We start from the raw sequence: 13782 nt of genomic DNA, 5'->3' as shown, positions 1-13782 counted from the left end.
AGAGGGTCAGCGCTGAGGGAGTGCCGCACTGTCAGAGGGTCAGTGCTGAGGGAGTGCCGCACCGTCAGAGGGTCAGTGCTGAGGGAGTGCCGCACCGTCAGAGGGTCAGTGCTGAGCGAGTGCCGCACCGTCAGAGGGTCAGTGCTGAGGGAGTGCCGCACCGTCAGAGGGTCAGCGCTGAGGGAGTGCTGCACTGTCAGAGGGTCAGTACTGAGGGAGTGCTGCACTGTCAGAGGGTCAGTGCTGAGGGAGTGCCGCACCGTCAGAGGGTCAGTGCTGAGGGAGTGCTGCACTGTCAGAGGGTCAGTACTGAGGGAGCACCGCACTGTCAGAGGGTCAGTGCTGAGGGAGTGCTGCACTGTCAGAGGGTCAGTACTGAGGGAGTGCTGCACTGTCAGAGGGTCAGTGCTGAGGGAGTGCCGCACCGTCAGAGGGTCAGTGCTGAGGGAGCGCCGCACTGTCAGAGGGTCAGTACTGAGGGAGTGCCGCACTGTCAGAGGGTCAGTACTGAGGGAGTGCCGCACTGTCAGAGGGTCAGCGCTGAGGGAGCGCCGCACTGTCAGAGGGTCAGCGCTGAGGGAGTGCTGCACTGTCAGAGGGTCAGCGCCAAGGGAGTGCCGCACTGTCAGAGGGTCAGTGCTGAGGGAGTGCCGCACCGTCAGAGGGTCAGCGCCAAGGGAGTGCCGCACTGTCAGAGGGTCAGTGCTGAGGGAGTGCCGCACCGTCAGAGGGTCAGTGCTGAGGGAGTGCCGCACCGTCAGAGGGTCAGCGCCAAGGGAGTGCCGCACTGTCAGAGGGTCAGTGCTGAGGGAGTGCTGCACTGTCAGAGGGTCAGTGCTGAGGGAGTGCCGCACCGTCAGAGGGTCAGTGCTGAGGGAGTGCCGCACTGTCAGAGGGTCAGTGCTGAGGGAGTGCCGCACCGTCAGAGGGTCAGTGCTGAGGGAGTGCCGCACCGTCAGAGGGTCAGTGCTGAGGGAGTGCTGCACTGTCAGAGGGTCAGTACTGAGGGAGCACCGCACTGTCAGAGGGTCAGTGCTGAGGGAGTGCTGCACTGTCAGAGGGTCAGTACTGAGGGAGTGCTGCACTGTCAGAGGGTCAGTGCTGAGGGAGTGCCGCACCGTCAGAGGGTCAGTGCTGAGGGAGCGCCGCACTGTCAGAGGGTCAGTACTGAGGGAGTGCCGCACTGTCAGAGGGTCAGTACTGAGGGAGTGCCGCACTGTCAGAGGGTCAGCGCTGAGGGAGCGCCGCACTGTCAGAGGGTCAGCGCTGAGGGAGTGCCGCACCGTCAGAGGGTCAGCGCCAAGTGAGCGCCGCACTGTCAGAGGGTCAGTGCTGAGGGAGTGCCGCACCGTCAGAGGGTCAGCGCTGAGGGAGTGCCGCACTGTCAGAGGGTCAGTGCTGAGGGAGTGCCGCACCGTCAGAGGGTCAGTGCTGAGGGAGTGCCGCACTGTCAGAGGGTCAGTGCTGAGGGAGTGCCGCACCGTCAGAGGGTCAGTGCTGAGGGAGTGCCGCACCGTCAGAGGGTCAGTGCTGAGGGAGTGCCGCACTGTCAGAGGGTCAGTGCTGAGGGAGTGCCGCACTGTCAGAGGGTCAGCGCTGAGGGAGTGCCGCACTGTGGGAGGGTCAGTGCTGAGCGAGTGCCGCACTGTCGGAGGGTCAGTGCTGAGCGAGTGCCGCACTGTCAGAGGGTCAGCGCTGAGGGAGTGCCGCACTGTGGGAGGAGCCATTAAACTGAGGACCTCCCCCTCAGGTGGATATAAACAATCACAGTGCACTGTTGTGAAGAGCGGGGAAGTTCTCCCCCGTGTCCGCGCCAATATTCATCCCTCACATCAACATCACTGAAACAGATGGTTAATATCTCATTGCTGCATATGGGATCTTGCTGTGCGCAGAGTGGCTGTCAACTTTCAGCATCACAATGGTCCATCACCACCGAGATTCTGTAACTCCCTCCCTAAGAGCACGACATGGACTGCAGAGGTTCAAGAAGACAGCTCGCCACCGGCACTGGGCATGATGGGTAAATGCTGGCCTAACCTGCGACATTCGCATCCCACACTGGAATGATTGACAAGAGCGAGAGTAGACTGAATTGAAAGCTACTTAATCAGAAGTTACAATCACTTAGAAGGCTGAGCTGAGGCGGGGAGATGGAGAGGGTGGGAGAAGGAGACGCACACACAGACAACACGGCAGCATCGACCTGTTCCTGTTTGAACCAAAGCGCTGCTGCTTCACAGCGCCAGGGACCAGGGTTCGATTCCCGGCTTGGATCACTGTCTGTGTGGAGTTTGCACGTCCTCCCCGTGTCTGCGTGGGTTTCCTCCCACACCCCAAAGACGCGCAGGTTTAGGTGGATTGGCCAGGACGAATGTGCAGGGATATGGGGATAGGGTGGGGGAATGGGCCTGGGTAAAACTTGAAGTGCCGAATGGCCTCCTTCTAAAATAAAGAAGAATCGAGAAACATGGAGATAAATTCAAAGATGCGCGGGTTGGGTGGATTGGCCGTGCTGAAGTGTCAGGGGCATTAGCAGGGTAAATGTGTGTGGTTTTGGGGATAGGGTCTGGGTGGGATTGTGGTCGGTGCAGACTCGATGGGCTGAAAGGCCTGTTTCTGCACTGTAGGGTTTCTATGACCAGGGTAATATGTGTGGTTTTGGGGATAGGGTCCGGGTGGCATTGTTGTCCATGCAGGCTTGATGGGCCGAATGGCCTCCTTCTGCACTGTCGGGATTTTATGTTGGCGTGAAAGTGGTTGAGATTGAGAAATTCTGCCGTGATGTTAATGAACGGCGGGCCAGGTTTGAGGGGCCGAGTGGCCTACTCCTGTTTCTTACATGACGCCACCTTTACCTTTGCGCTGTATTCGCCTGCCTGGAATACTAACCCCCGAGGCAGACCTCCCCCATCACACCGTCCGTCCCTCCCCGGGGAGGGCTTCTTACCTCAGTGACCTTCCGCTCCACCTCTTTCCCGTCGATGTAGTATACATCGGTGATGATTCGGGTCAGCACAGTGCGCACCTCACGGATGGTCCGCATGTGTCGGCGCAGGAGACGCCCCGGCGGAGGGGCCGGCAGCTCGAACTCCTCATCCTCCTTCAGCAAGGAAACAAACGCAAGCCCTGTGAGACGGGACAGAACATTGACTGGCTCTACACGGCGTTAAACCGAGCCCGTAGCCTCAGGTTAAAGCAGCCAGAGCAGGAATTATCATCACTCGAGCGTGAACCATTTCGGAAATATCTACAAACAAATATACAAAATCCAACTGCACCAAAGGGGAGAGCGAAGACAGCAGGAGGGTGGGCGTCAGTGGGAGAGTTAGGAGCACCTGGGAGGTGGCACAGTGGTTAGCACTGCTGCCTCACAGCGCCAGGGACCCAGGTTCGATTCTCGGCTTGGGTCACTGTCTGTGCGGAGTCTGCACATTCTCCCCGTGTCTGCATGGGTTTCCTCCGGGTGCTCCGGTTTCCTCCCACAGTCTGAAAGATGTGCAGGTTCGGGGGGGGATTGGCCATGCTAAATTGCCCCTTAGTGACACAGGGATTGGCAGAGTAAATACCTGGGGGTAGGGCCTGGGTGGGATCGTTGTTGGTGCAGGCTCGATGGGCCAAATGGCCTCCTTCTGCACTATTAGGGGATCAAAGGGTTACGGGGAAAAGGCAAGAGAATGGGGATGAGAATCATATCAGCCATGATTGAATGGCGGAGCAGACTCGATGGGCCGAGTGGCCTAATTCTGCTCCTATGTCTTAGGGTAATTATACTAGACTGAGCTTGCTGGCAGTGTCTCTCACTCCGTTTTACAAGCGTGATGCTCTCTAACGTTGCGGACAGGAGTCAGGGAATAGAGTACCTGACTGTGGAGGGAGTCCGTGTCTCGGTCCTCGGCTCCCTGGTTTGCGTGGAACGATGTGCTCCTCGACCTCATCTGTGGTTTTTCCGCTGACCCTTCCGTCTGCACCATGGCATCCCGAGACGGAAGCTTGCTGCTGCCCTGCGGCGTAGAGTTGATGCTGCTGCCACTGGTCTGAGTGGCCGTGTCGGTGACACTGAGGTTCGCCGGGCACCGAGAGCCCTCCCCGCGCTCGGGGGGCCCCCTGGCTCTCGCTGTGCTGGCGCCCGCCCTCCTCTCCGTCCGAACAGCCAGCGCCGCCTGCTCGCCCTCGAGACGGGCCAGCGGGGTCTGGCGGACCTCCGGAGTCCTCCGGCCGGCCTCGCGGTCACCGTCCCCCCAGCGAGTGGCCGGCCCCTGGCCACAGGTCACCACATCCAGTTCCATGGCTTCCTCCTCGCTTTCTCCGGTGCTGCCGGCTAAATGCTTGCCGGCGCTCGATTCCGGCATCGACTCCTCGGGCGTCTCCCCGACTTCCTCCTCCTCCGGCGGTGTCTGGGTGACCAGGATGTGGCGGCGGGCTCTCTGCTTTGCCCGCTGTTGGCGCTGCCAGGCCTTGCGTTCTTCGCGAGCTTCCTCGGTCTCTTCCTCGGTGCTCGAGAGGCTGTAATGCTCGCTTCTGAAACACACAACACGTCTGAGTGAGAGACAGAAACACTTCGATCCCCCGCCTCGCCCCTCCCCAGTGACTCGAGGGGCAAATCCGTCCCTCGTTTCCAATGACAGGCGGCGGGGCAGTGGACACAGACTAAAAATTAACTTGCAAAAGGAAGCAGAGGGACAGGGAGGGAAGCTGCGTGTTTAAACTCAATTAAAAGAATCGCCTCACCAGACTATAGTGCAGCCGATGGGCGGCACGGTGTCACAGTGGTTAAGCAATGCTGCCTCACAGCGCCAGGGTCCTGGGTTCAATCCCCGGCTTGGGTCACTGTCTATGCACATTCTCCCCGTGTCTGCGTGAGTTTCCTCCGGGTTGCCGTCTTCTATTTATTGATCCAACTCCCCCCCCAACCCCTTCCAAAAAATGGAAACATCTCTAGGGCCAACCCCATCGAATCCTATTCATTACAGATAAAACCTGTGTTGCGTCGGCTTGCTTGCTCTGTTCCACTCGATCCACCCAGGTTGATATGTCCTCTCGATGTATCTCTACCCTGAACCACCCCCCTCCTGTGCTGCCTCGATTCTTTTAATAAGACGGAGACTAGAACTGCCCAGGTGGCACAGTGGTTAGCGCTGCTGCCTCACAGCGACAGGGACCCCGGTTCAATTCCCAGCTTGGGTCACTGTCTGTGTGGAGATTGCACGTTCTCCCCGTGTCTGCGTGGGTTTCCTCCGGGTGCTCCGGTTTCCTCCCACAGTCTGAAAGACGTACTGGTTAAGTGGATTGGCCGTGTTAAATTCTCCCTCAGTGTACCCGAACAGGGGTGTGGCGACTAGGGGATTTTCACAGTAACTTCATTGCAGTGTTAATGTAAGCCTTACTTGTGACACTAATAAATAAACTCTAAACTTAGCTCCTAGTGCTGGGTATTGGTTACCTTCCCTCAATCCCCTCAGTAAGAAGTCTCACAACACCAGGTTAAAGTCCAACAGGTTTATTTGGAATTGCGAGCTTTCGGAGCGTTGCCCCTTCATCAGGTGAGTCACCCGAGGAAGGAGCGGCGGTCTGAAAGCTCGTGATTCTAAATAAACCTGCTGGACTTTAACCTGGTGTTGAGAGACTTCTTACTGTGCCCACCCCAGTCCAATGCCGGCATCTCCACATCATGAATCCCCTCAAGAGAAGCATTACAAATGTGTGAATTCTGGGGGGATGGGGTTACTTATTCCATGAAAAAGTCATTACAAAGCACGATCCCAGATACTGTCTGCTGATATGGGCTGTACTAACTGCAGTACTGCGACACATCTACAGGTGGCAGTGTTGGAAGCTACAGCCTGCGTGCTGAAGCTTTAGCACTGCGACAGTAGCAGAATGCCAGGCACGAGATAATATTCATTTTAAAGATATTCCAATGTAATTATTCCAAAAACCAAAGCGGAGGCTGGAGGAGCAGACACGGCCATTTCAAACACGCTGCTTTCTCACCCAGCCAAACCTCTGACTCCTCGGCAGACAGGAGTGAGAGTGGGTGCCCAACAGGCCGTTCTGGGGAGAGGAGAGTGGTTGGGGGTGGGAGGGGGGGAGGAGACGGGAGGAAAGGGGGGGGGGGCGACATGGAGGAGTAGGGGTGCCTGTCCCCAACCCCATTACTCCCCAATGCAGGAGCGCAAACATCGGCAGGAAGTATGTCAGAGACCCCAACCCGCCACACAAGCGGGAGGCTTGACGACAACAATGTCATAGCCATCCCCCCCCTACCCTACACGCCCCCACCCTGACCACCTCCCCACCCCTTCCCATCATTCCCCTGCCACCCCCCCACCCACCCCCTCGCCCCCCCCCAGCCCAGCCCAGCCCAGGCCAACGCTGGCGTTTCCACATCACAGTGCCAGGGACCCGGGTTCGATTCCCGGCTCGGGTCACTGTCTGTGCGGAGTCTGCACGTTCTCCCCGTGTCTGCGTGGGTTTCCCCCGGGTGCTCCGGTTTCCCCCCACATTCTGAAAGACGTGCGGGTTAGGGTGCATTGACCCGAACAGGCGCCAGAGTGTGGCGACGAGGGGATTTTCACAGTAACTCCATTGCAGTGTTAATGTAAGCCTACTTGTGACACTAATAAATAAACTTTAAACTTAAGTATGTTCGAAAACAACCATTGGATCGTTTCTCACGCTCGGGCGCTACACACAGTGGGTGCCACATTGTCAGAGAAGTCACTGTTTGGAAGAATCATTCAACACCCAGGCCCCAAGTGCTCTGTGGATGGGAGCTGAAGATTCAGCGATGTGGTTTGAAGAGCAGTGTTCAGTTCTCCCAGTGTCCCCACCTCCTCCCCATCCTTAAAGATCATGAGGTGGAGATGCCGGCGTTGGACTGGGGTGGGCACAGTAAGAAGTCTCACAACACCAGGTTAAAGTCCAACAGGTTTATTTAGTAGCACGAGCTTTCTAACCTGAACCCCCTCCTGTGCTGCCTCGATTCTTTTAATAAGACGGAGACTAAAACTGCTTAGGGTGGCACAGTGGTTAGCACTGCTGCCTCACAGCGCCAGGGACCTGGGTTCAATTCCCAGCTTGGATCACTGTCTGTGCGGAGTCTGCACATTCTCCCCGTGTCTGTGTGGGTTTCCTCCGGGTGCTCCGGTTTCCTCCCACAGTCCGAAAAACGTGGTTAGGGTGCATTGGCCGTGCTAAATTCTCCCTCCGAACAGGCGCCGGAGTGTGGTGACTAGGGGATTTTCACAGTAACTTCATTGCAGTGTTAATGTAAGCCTTACTCGTGACACTAATAAGTAAAAAAAAAGAATCCTGGAACTCCCTCCCTAACCACGCCGTGGGCGTGCCGACACCACACGGGGTCTGTAATGGGTTCAAGAAGACGGTTCACCCACCACCTTCTCAGGGGGCAGTTGCGGGGAGAGAGGGGAGTGGGGGGGTTGGTGCGTAATAAACGCTGGGTCCAGCCAGCATCCTGAGAATGAATCTAAGCAAAATCTGGGTCAGTCCAAGACTCTGTCTGGCCAAGTTCCACATCGGGAATGGAATGAGCATCAGAGCCAATGAAAACATGCCATGTTTGCTCCTATTGGACACGAAGGGAATTGATAGACAAATGCAGAGGGTGTTGTGAGTCGGAGCTGGAGGAGATCAAACTCCTTCAGTCCCTCGGCGAAGGGCCATCTTTTGAAACAACAATTGCAGGTTCATTGCACAAAAAAACGCAATCAGGATTTCTCCCCCCACCCCCCCTTTCTTCTCTGGTGTTTAGATTCCAGGAGCTGGGAGCACGGTGTCCTGTATCACTGCTTTCACAATCAACTCACCTCAAATTAGCAGTCACCGTTGCATAGCAACGCTACCCATTTGACCTCGAATGTACTTCCAAAGTCTGGATTCAGCTGCCTGTGCATTTTAGCTGCAATTAAACCCCGCAGCTGGGAAGTTAAACTAAATCGCATTTCTTCGAATTAAGATTGCACATTTTAATTTGTATTTCCATTTTAAAGGGTTCTAAAACATTCCCAGTTACCGTCAGCTGAATATTGCAGAGTGTACGTACTAGAGTTTACTTTCTAAAGCTTGATAGAATAGAATAGAATCCCTACAGTGCAGAAAGAGGCCATTCGGCCCATCGAGTCTGCACCGCCCGCAAACCCACCCAGGCCCAATCCCCATAACCCCATGCGTTTACCCTAGCTAGTCCCCCTGACACTAAGGGGCAATTTAGCATGGCCAATCCACCTAACCCGCACATCTTTGGACTGTGGGAGGAAACCGGAGCACCCGGAGGAAACCCACGCAGACACGGGGAGAACGTGCAGACTCCGCACAGACAGTGACCCGAGCCGGGAATCGAACCCGGGTCCCTGGCGCTGTGAGGCAGCAGTGCTAACCACTGAGCCGCCATGCCGCCCTTTTGATTATAAGACATTTTTGCAGCTCCTCATACAACTTGCAAATCTTTGGCTTCAAGGCAGTACAGTAATCCAAAGTGCTCTTCCCAATTTCCATCTGAACCTTGAAACCCCAACTTGAATAAATTTCAGTAAAATGACTGCTTGGGACTACCTATTTAAAATGTAGAGATCGGGCGGCACGGTGACTGTGCGGAGTCTGCACGTTCTCCCCGTGTCTTCATGGGTTTCCTCCGGGTGCTCCGGTTTCCTCCCACAGACCAAAAGATGTGCGGGTTAGGTGGATTGGCCATGCTAAATTGCCCCTTAGTGTCAGGGGGACTAGCTAGGGTGAATGCATGGGGTTATGGGGATAGGTGGGATTGTGGTCAGTGCAGACTCGATGGGCTGAATGGCCTCCTTCTGCACTGTAGGGATTCTATGACTATGAAGTTCCATTCACCCATCACACCCCTGTGCTCACCACTGCCTGGTGGTGCAGACTCGAAGGGCTGAATGGCCTAATCCTGCACCTATTTTCTCCGCTTCGCCGATGTACATGGGCTGCCGGTCTGGGAACACTCGATTTAAAAGTTCTCATCCTTGTTTTCAAATCCCTCCACATCTCTCCAATCTGCTCCAGCCCCGACAAGCCTCAGGTACGGGCGGCACAGTGGTTAGCACTGCTGCCTCACAGGTTCAATTCCGGCCCTGGGTGACTGTCTGTGTGGAGTCTGAATTCTCCCTCAGTGTCACCGAACAGGCACCGGAGTGGGCGCCTCGGGGATTTTCACAGTAACTTCATTGCAGTGTTAATGTAAGCCTACTTGTGACACTAATAAATAAACTTTAAAAGTTTTAGCTTTAAAAAAACACTCGGCTCAGTGTTTCAACCAGGGGGCATGAAGGCACTCCCAACCCACACTCAGGGGAGCCAGTGGTGTAGTGCTATTATCACTGCACTTATCTCTAGTCACCCAGAGAGCCAGGGTAATGCTCTGGGGACCCGGGTTCAAATCCCAGCACAGCAGGTAGTGAAATTCGAGTTCAATAAATATTTCGAATTAAGAATCTACTGATGACCATGAAACCATTGTCGGAAAAACCCATCTGGTTCATTAATGTCCTTTAGGGAAGGAAATCTCCCATCCTTACCCGGTCTGGCCTACATGCGACTCCAGAGCCACAGCAATGTGGTTGACTCTCAACTGCCCTCGGGCAACTAGGGATGGGCAATAAATGCTGGCCCAGCCAGCGATGCCCACATCCCATGAATGAGTAACTAAACACCCAATGCCACCCCTCTCTCCATGCTATCGCCACCTCCGCCAGCCCCCATGGCCACCATCTCTTCCTCCCCCCAAACCTGTCCTCAATCTCTCAGCGACCAAATCAAAGGAGATTACCTCAACGGGAAGGTGGCTTCATCCTTCTCTTTTGCGTCTGTTCCTCGTCTCACCTCACAGACCCGACTGAACACCGACTGGCTTTTTGCCGCACTGCAGACAGAGAAACGGCCAATCAGTCAGGGCCCCACTTTCCCCGGAGAAAGCCACTGCAAGCAGCCGTTCCAATCCTTAGACTTGACGTTCAAACACTGGACTGACCGCACTCTGCTAATTGCAACGCATTGTACAGGAGAGGAAGGCCATTCGGCCCCTCCCCTTGGCTGAGCTGTAACCTCTTGAGACTCAGAGGTGGCGAGTTCGAGTCCTACTCCAGACACCCAAGGGTGGACTCCAGGATGACACTGCTGTAGTGAGGGAGTGCTGCACTGCCGGAGGTGCTGTCTTTCAGACAAGACGTTGAACCAAGGTCCCAAATAGAACCGTACAAAAGTTACAGCACAGAAGGCGGCCATTCGGCCCATATTGTCCATGCCAGCCTTTTGCCACATCTTTCTAATTCTACCTTCCAGCCCATAGCTCTGTCAGCTTACAGCAATTAAGGCACAGATCCAGGTACTTTTTGTTTTTAAAAGATGATGTGGAGATGTGGGCGTTGGACTGGGGTGGACACAGTAAGAAGTCTCACAACAACAGGGTAAAGTCCAACAGTTTTATTTGGTAGCACAAGCTTTCGGAGCGCTGCCCCTTCATCAGGTGAGTGACTCAGCTGGACAAAATGAGGCGTCTCGGGGTAGCATGGATCACGGAGGCCGAGTGGCCTGTTTCTAATCATACAAGTCATAGAAACCCTACAGTGCAGAAGGAGGCCATTCGGCCCACTGAGTCTGCACCAACAACAATACCACCCAGCCCCCATCACCCCACATATTTACCCCGTTAATCCCTCTAACCTACGCATCCCAGGACACTAATGAGCAATTTAACACGGCCAATCCACCTAACCCGCACATCTTTGGGCTGTGGGAGGAAACTGGAGCACCCGGAGGAAACCCACGCAAACACTGGGAGAATGTGCAGACTCCACACAGACAGTGACCCGAGCCGGGGATTGAACCCGGGTCCCTGGCACTGTGAGGCAGCAGTGCTAACCCACTGTGCCACCGTGCCGCCCTTGTGAATTTTATGTCCCGGTGACAGGAGGGTAAGAAGGGAAGAGATTCCAGGGACACACAGCACAGAGAAGGGACTAAATGCGATCTGTGCGGGTCCAATAGTGTCACAAAATCAAACATTCCTCCAGCTGATCCAGAGAGGCGTTTGGAAAGTGGTTTTGTGTAAACACAGAGTTGCAACGATGGAGGGAGTAAAATAGCCAAAGCATTGTCACACAAGAGCGCAGCGCGATATTGGAAAGGCCCAGGCGTTACCTGGCAACCGCCTCAGCAGCAGATGTTTGTACTCCTGCCAGAACAGGCTCTGCAAAGAGAGAAAGGCCAAATATTATTCCGCACAAGCGGGAGACTGGCTCAGAAAATAAACATCAGGGGGAGGGCGAGGGGGGAGGGAGGGCGAGGGGGGAGTGGGGGGGGTGGAGGGCGAGGGGGGAGTGGGGGGGGAGGAGGGCGAGGGGGGAGTGGGGGTGGGGGGGTGGAGGGCGAGGGGGTGGAGGGCGAGGGGGGAGTGGGGGGGGGGGGGGGGTGGAGGGCGACCGGGGGGGGGGGGGGGGGGCGGGGGAGTGTGGGGACAGAGTGGAGGGAAGAGGGGAAACAAAGCCCAGCGGAGACATGGCACGGACAATCCAATAACTGAGCAATGAAGCCAGCTGGAGGACACCTCCTGGAAAACCAGTCGGAACGCCACTTGCCGGTTTCTTCTCGAACAAAACACCATCAACAAAGTCTCCCCGCAGGGTGAGGGGAGAGATGGTGATCTTTCCTCTCCCAGTGGAGATGTGTGGGAGTTTACCATGGAGTAACCCAGCAGCAGAAACAAGCAAGAACAGCAGCGTCACTGTTCAAATCACACATTCTTCACTGCGGGGAGACTCTTGGCTCAAGGGAAAGGCTGTACCAGAGGAGAAGATCAAATTCATTCCACTTAACCCCTCCTCAGGTGTGTGTGCGCACGTGTACCAGTCCGCATGTGGACTGTCATCTTTCTGTGCAAACTCAGCTAACGTTCTGGGGGGACCCGGGTTCGAATCCCCGCCGCGGCAGATGGCAGATGGTGGAATTTGAATTCAATAAAAAATATCTGGAATTAAGAATCTACTGATGACCATGAAACCATTGTCGGGAAAACCCATCCGGTTCACTAATGTCCCTTTAGGGAAGGAAATCTGCCGTCCTTACCCGGTCTGACCTACATGTGTCTCCAGAGCCACAGCAATGTGGTTGACTCTCAACTGCCCTCCAAGGGCAACTAGGGATGGGCAATGAATGCTGGCCCAGCCAGCGAAGCAGGCCCGACGGGGTTAGAGCAGGCTCGAAGGGCCAAATAGCGCACTCTTGCTTCGGGTCTCTGTCCCACGAATGGATTATAAAAAAAGGTCAGGTGATAAAAGGACAGAGTTTTCAGTGATGCCCTCTGCTGTCGAGCAGCTTCCTTGACGGCGGTTCGACCTGCTGCGAGATTCCACAGTCTATTCGGGCTAGGGGGGAATTGGGAGGGTCCGGAAGAGGGGGCCGGGATTAAAGACATAAGGAAACAAAGGGAGGAGGCCGGGCTGATGAGTTCTCCCTGTTCTTACTTTCCAAGCTGAAGAGAGTGGAGTGATTGCCCTCCTCTGGGACCGGGGTCTCCAGCCGCATCCGCAGGCAGAGTTTGCCGTCAGCCGTCGAGGCAGCCAGGGACTCGGGACTCGAGGTCTCCCGCTCACGTTCCTCCGCTGTCACATCACTGGTTCCCATGGCATTCTCTGGCGTGTCATCAGCTGTTGCCTTGGCGCGGTCTTCAGGCTCTACGCAACAAAAGAGAGGAAAAGAATATAATCGTATTCGATTTGAGCAGGAATATGGATTGGAGTCACCTCCCCGTCAAGTGATATTTCTGCCGACTTAGTCGTTCGGCGCTGGAGTGAATACACTGTTCTCCCTCTCAGACATAACCCATCAGCTCAAAGGCGAGATTGCCACAGTGCAAGCCAGGGTAACACTCTCGTCCCTGGGGTCAGAGGTTGCAGGTTCGAGTCCCACCCCAGAGACCCGAGCACAAAAATCCAGGCTGACACTCCCAGCACACCGCCAGAGGGTCGGCGCCGCACCGCCAGAGGGTCGGCGCCGCACCGCCAGAGGGTCGGCGCCGCACCGCCAGAGGGTCGGCGCCGCACCGCCAGAGGGTCGGCGCCGCACCGCCAGAGGGTCGGCGCCGCACCGCCAGAGGGTCGGCGCCGCACCGCCAGAGGGTCGGCGCCGCACCGCCAGAGGGTCGGCGCCGCACCGCCAGAGGGTCAGTGCTGAGGGAGTGCCGCACCGCCAGAGGGTCAGTGCTGAGGGAGTGCCGCACCGCCAGAGGGTCAGTGCTGAGGGAGTGCCGCACCGTCAGAGGGTCAGTGCTGAGGGAGTGCCGCACTGTCAGAGGGTCAGTGCTGAGGGAGTGCCGCACTGTCAGAGGGTCAGTGCTGAGGGAGTGCCGCACTGTCAGAGGGTCAGTGCTGAGGGAGTGCCGCACTGTCAGAGGGTCAGTGCTGAGGGAGTGCCGCACTGTCAGAGGGTCAGTGCTGAGGGAGTGCCGCACTGTCAGAGGGTCAGTGCTGAGGGAGTGCCGCACTGTCAGAGGGTCAGTGCTGAGGGAGTGCCGCACTGTCAGAGGGTCAGTGCTGAGGGAGTGCCGCACTGTCAGAGGGTCAGTGCTGAGGGAGTGCCGCACTGTCAGAGGGTCAGTGCTGAGGGAGTGCCGCACTGTCAGAGGGTCAGTGCTGAGGGAGTGCCGCACTGTCAGAGGGTCAGTGCTGAGGGAGTGCCGCACTGTCAGAGGGTCAGTGCTGAGGGAGTGCCGCACTGTCAGAGGGTCAGTGCTGAGGGAGTGCCGCACTG

At 56.3% G+C, this 13782-nt stretch overlaps 1 protein-coding gene across 2 annotated transcripts in view; it reads right to left on the bottom strand.

The window, feature by feature from the left end:
• LOC144489633 (TP53-binding protein 1-like) overlaps positions 1-12702 on the bottom strand; it is a 42992-nt gene extending 30290 nt beyond the window's left edge. The window contains exons 1-5 of one of the 2 annotated variants that reach the window (XM_078207487.1): positions 12498-12702; positions 11176-11224; positions 9806-9898; positions 3864-4521; positions 2951-3103 (exon numbers count right to left, since the gene is read on the bottom strand). In XM_078207487.1, coding sequence (XP_078063613.1) covers positions 2951-3103; positions 3864-4521; positions 9806-9898; positions 11176-11224; positions 12498-12657 — 1113 coding nt within the window. In that variant the 5' untranslated portion in view covers positions 12658-12702. The remainder of the gene's footprint in view (positions 1-2950; positions 3104-3863; positions 4522-9805; positions 9899-11175; positions 11225-12497) is intronic. The other variant, XM_078207488.1, reaches the window with a different exon arrangement.
• Between the last annotated feature and the right edge of the window lie 1080 nt (positions 12703-13782).

Source organism: Mustelus asterias, unplaced genomic scaffold (assembly GCF_964213995.1).
Source record: "Mustelus asterias unplaced genomic scaffold, sMusAst1.hap1.1 HAP1_SCAFFOLD_2375, whole genome shotgun sequence".
Taxonomy (NCBI): Eukaryota; Metazoa; Chordata; class Chondrichthyes; order Carcharhiniformes; family Triakidae; genus Mustelus; species Mustelus asterias.
This window is presented reverse-complemented; position numbering and strand designations above follow the sequence as displayed.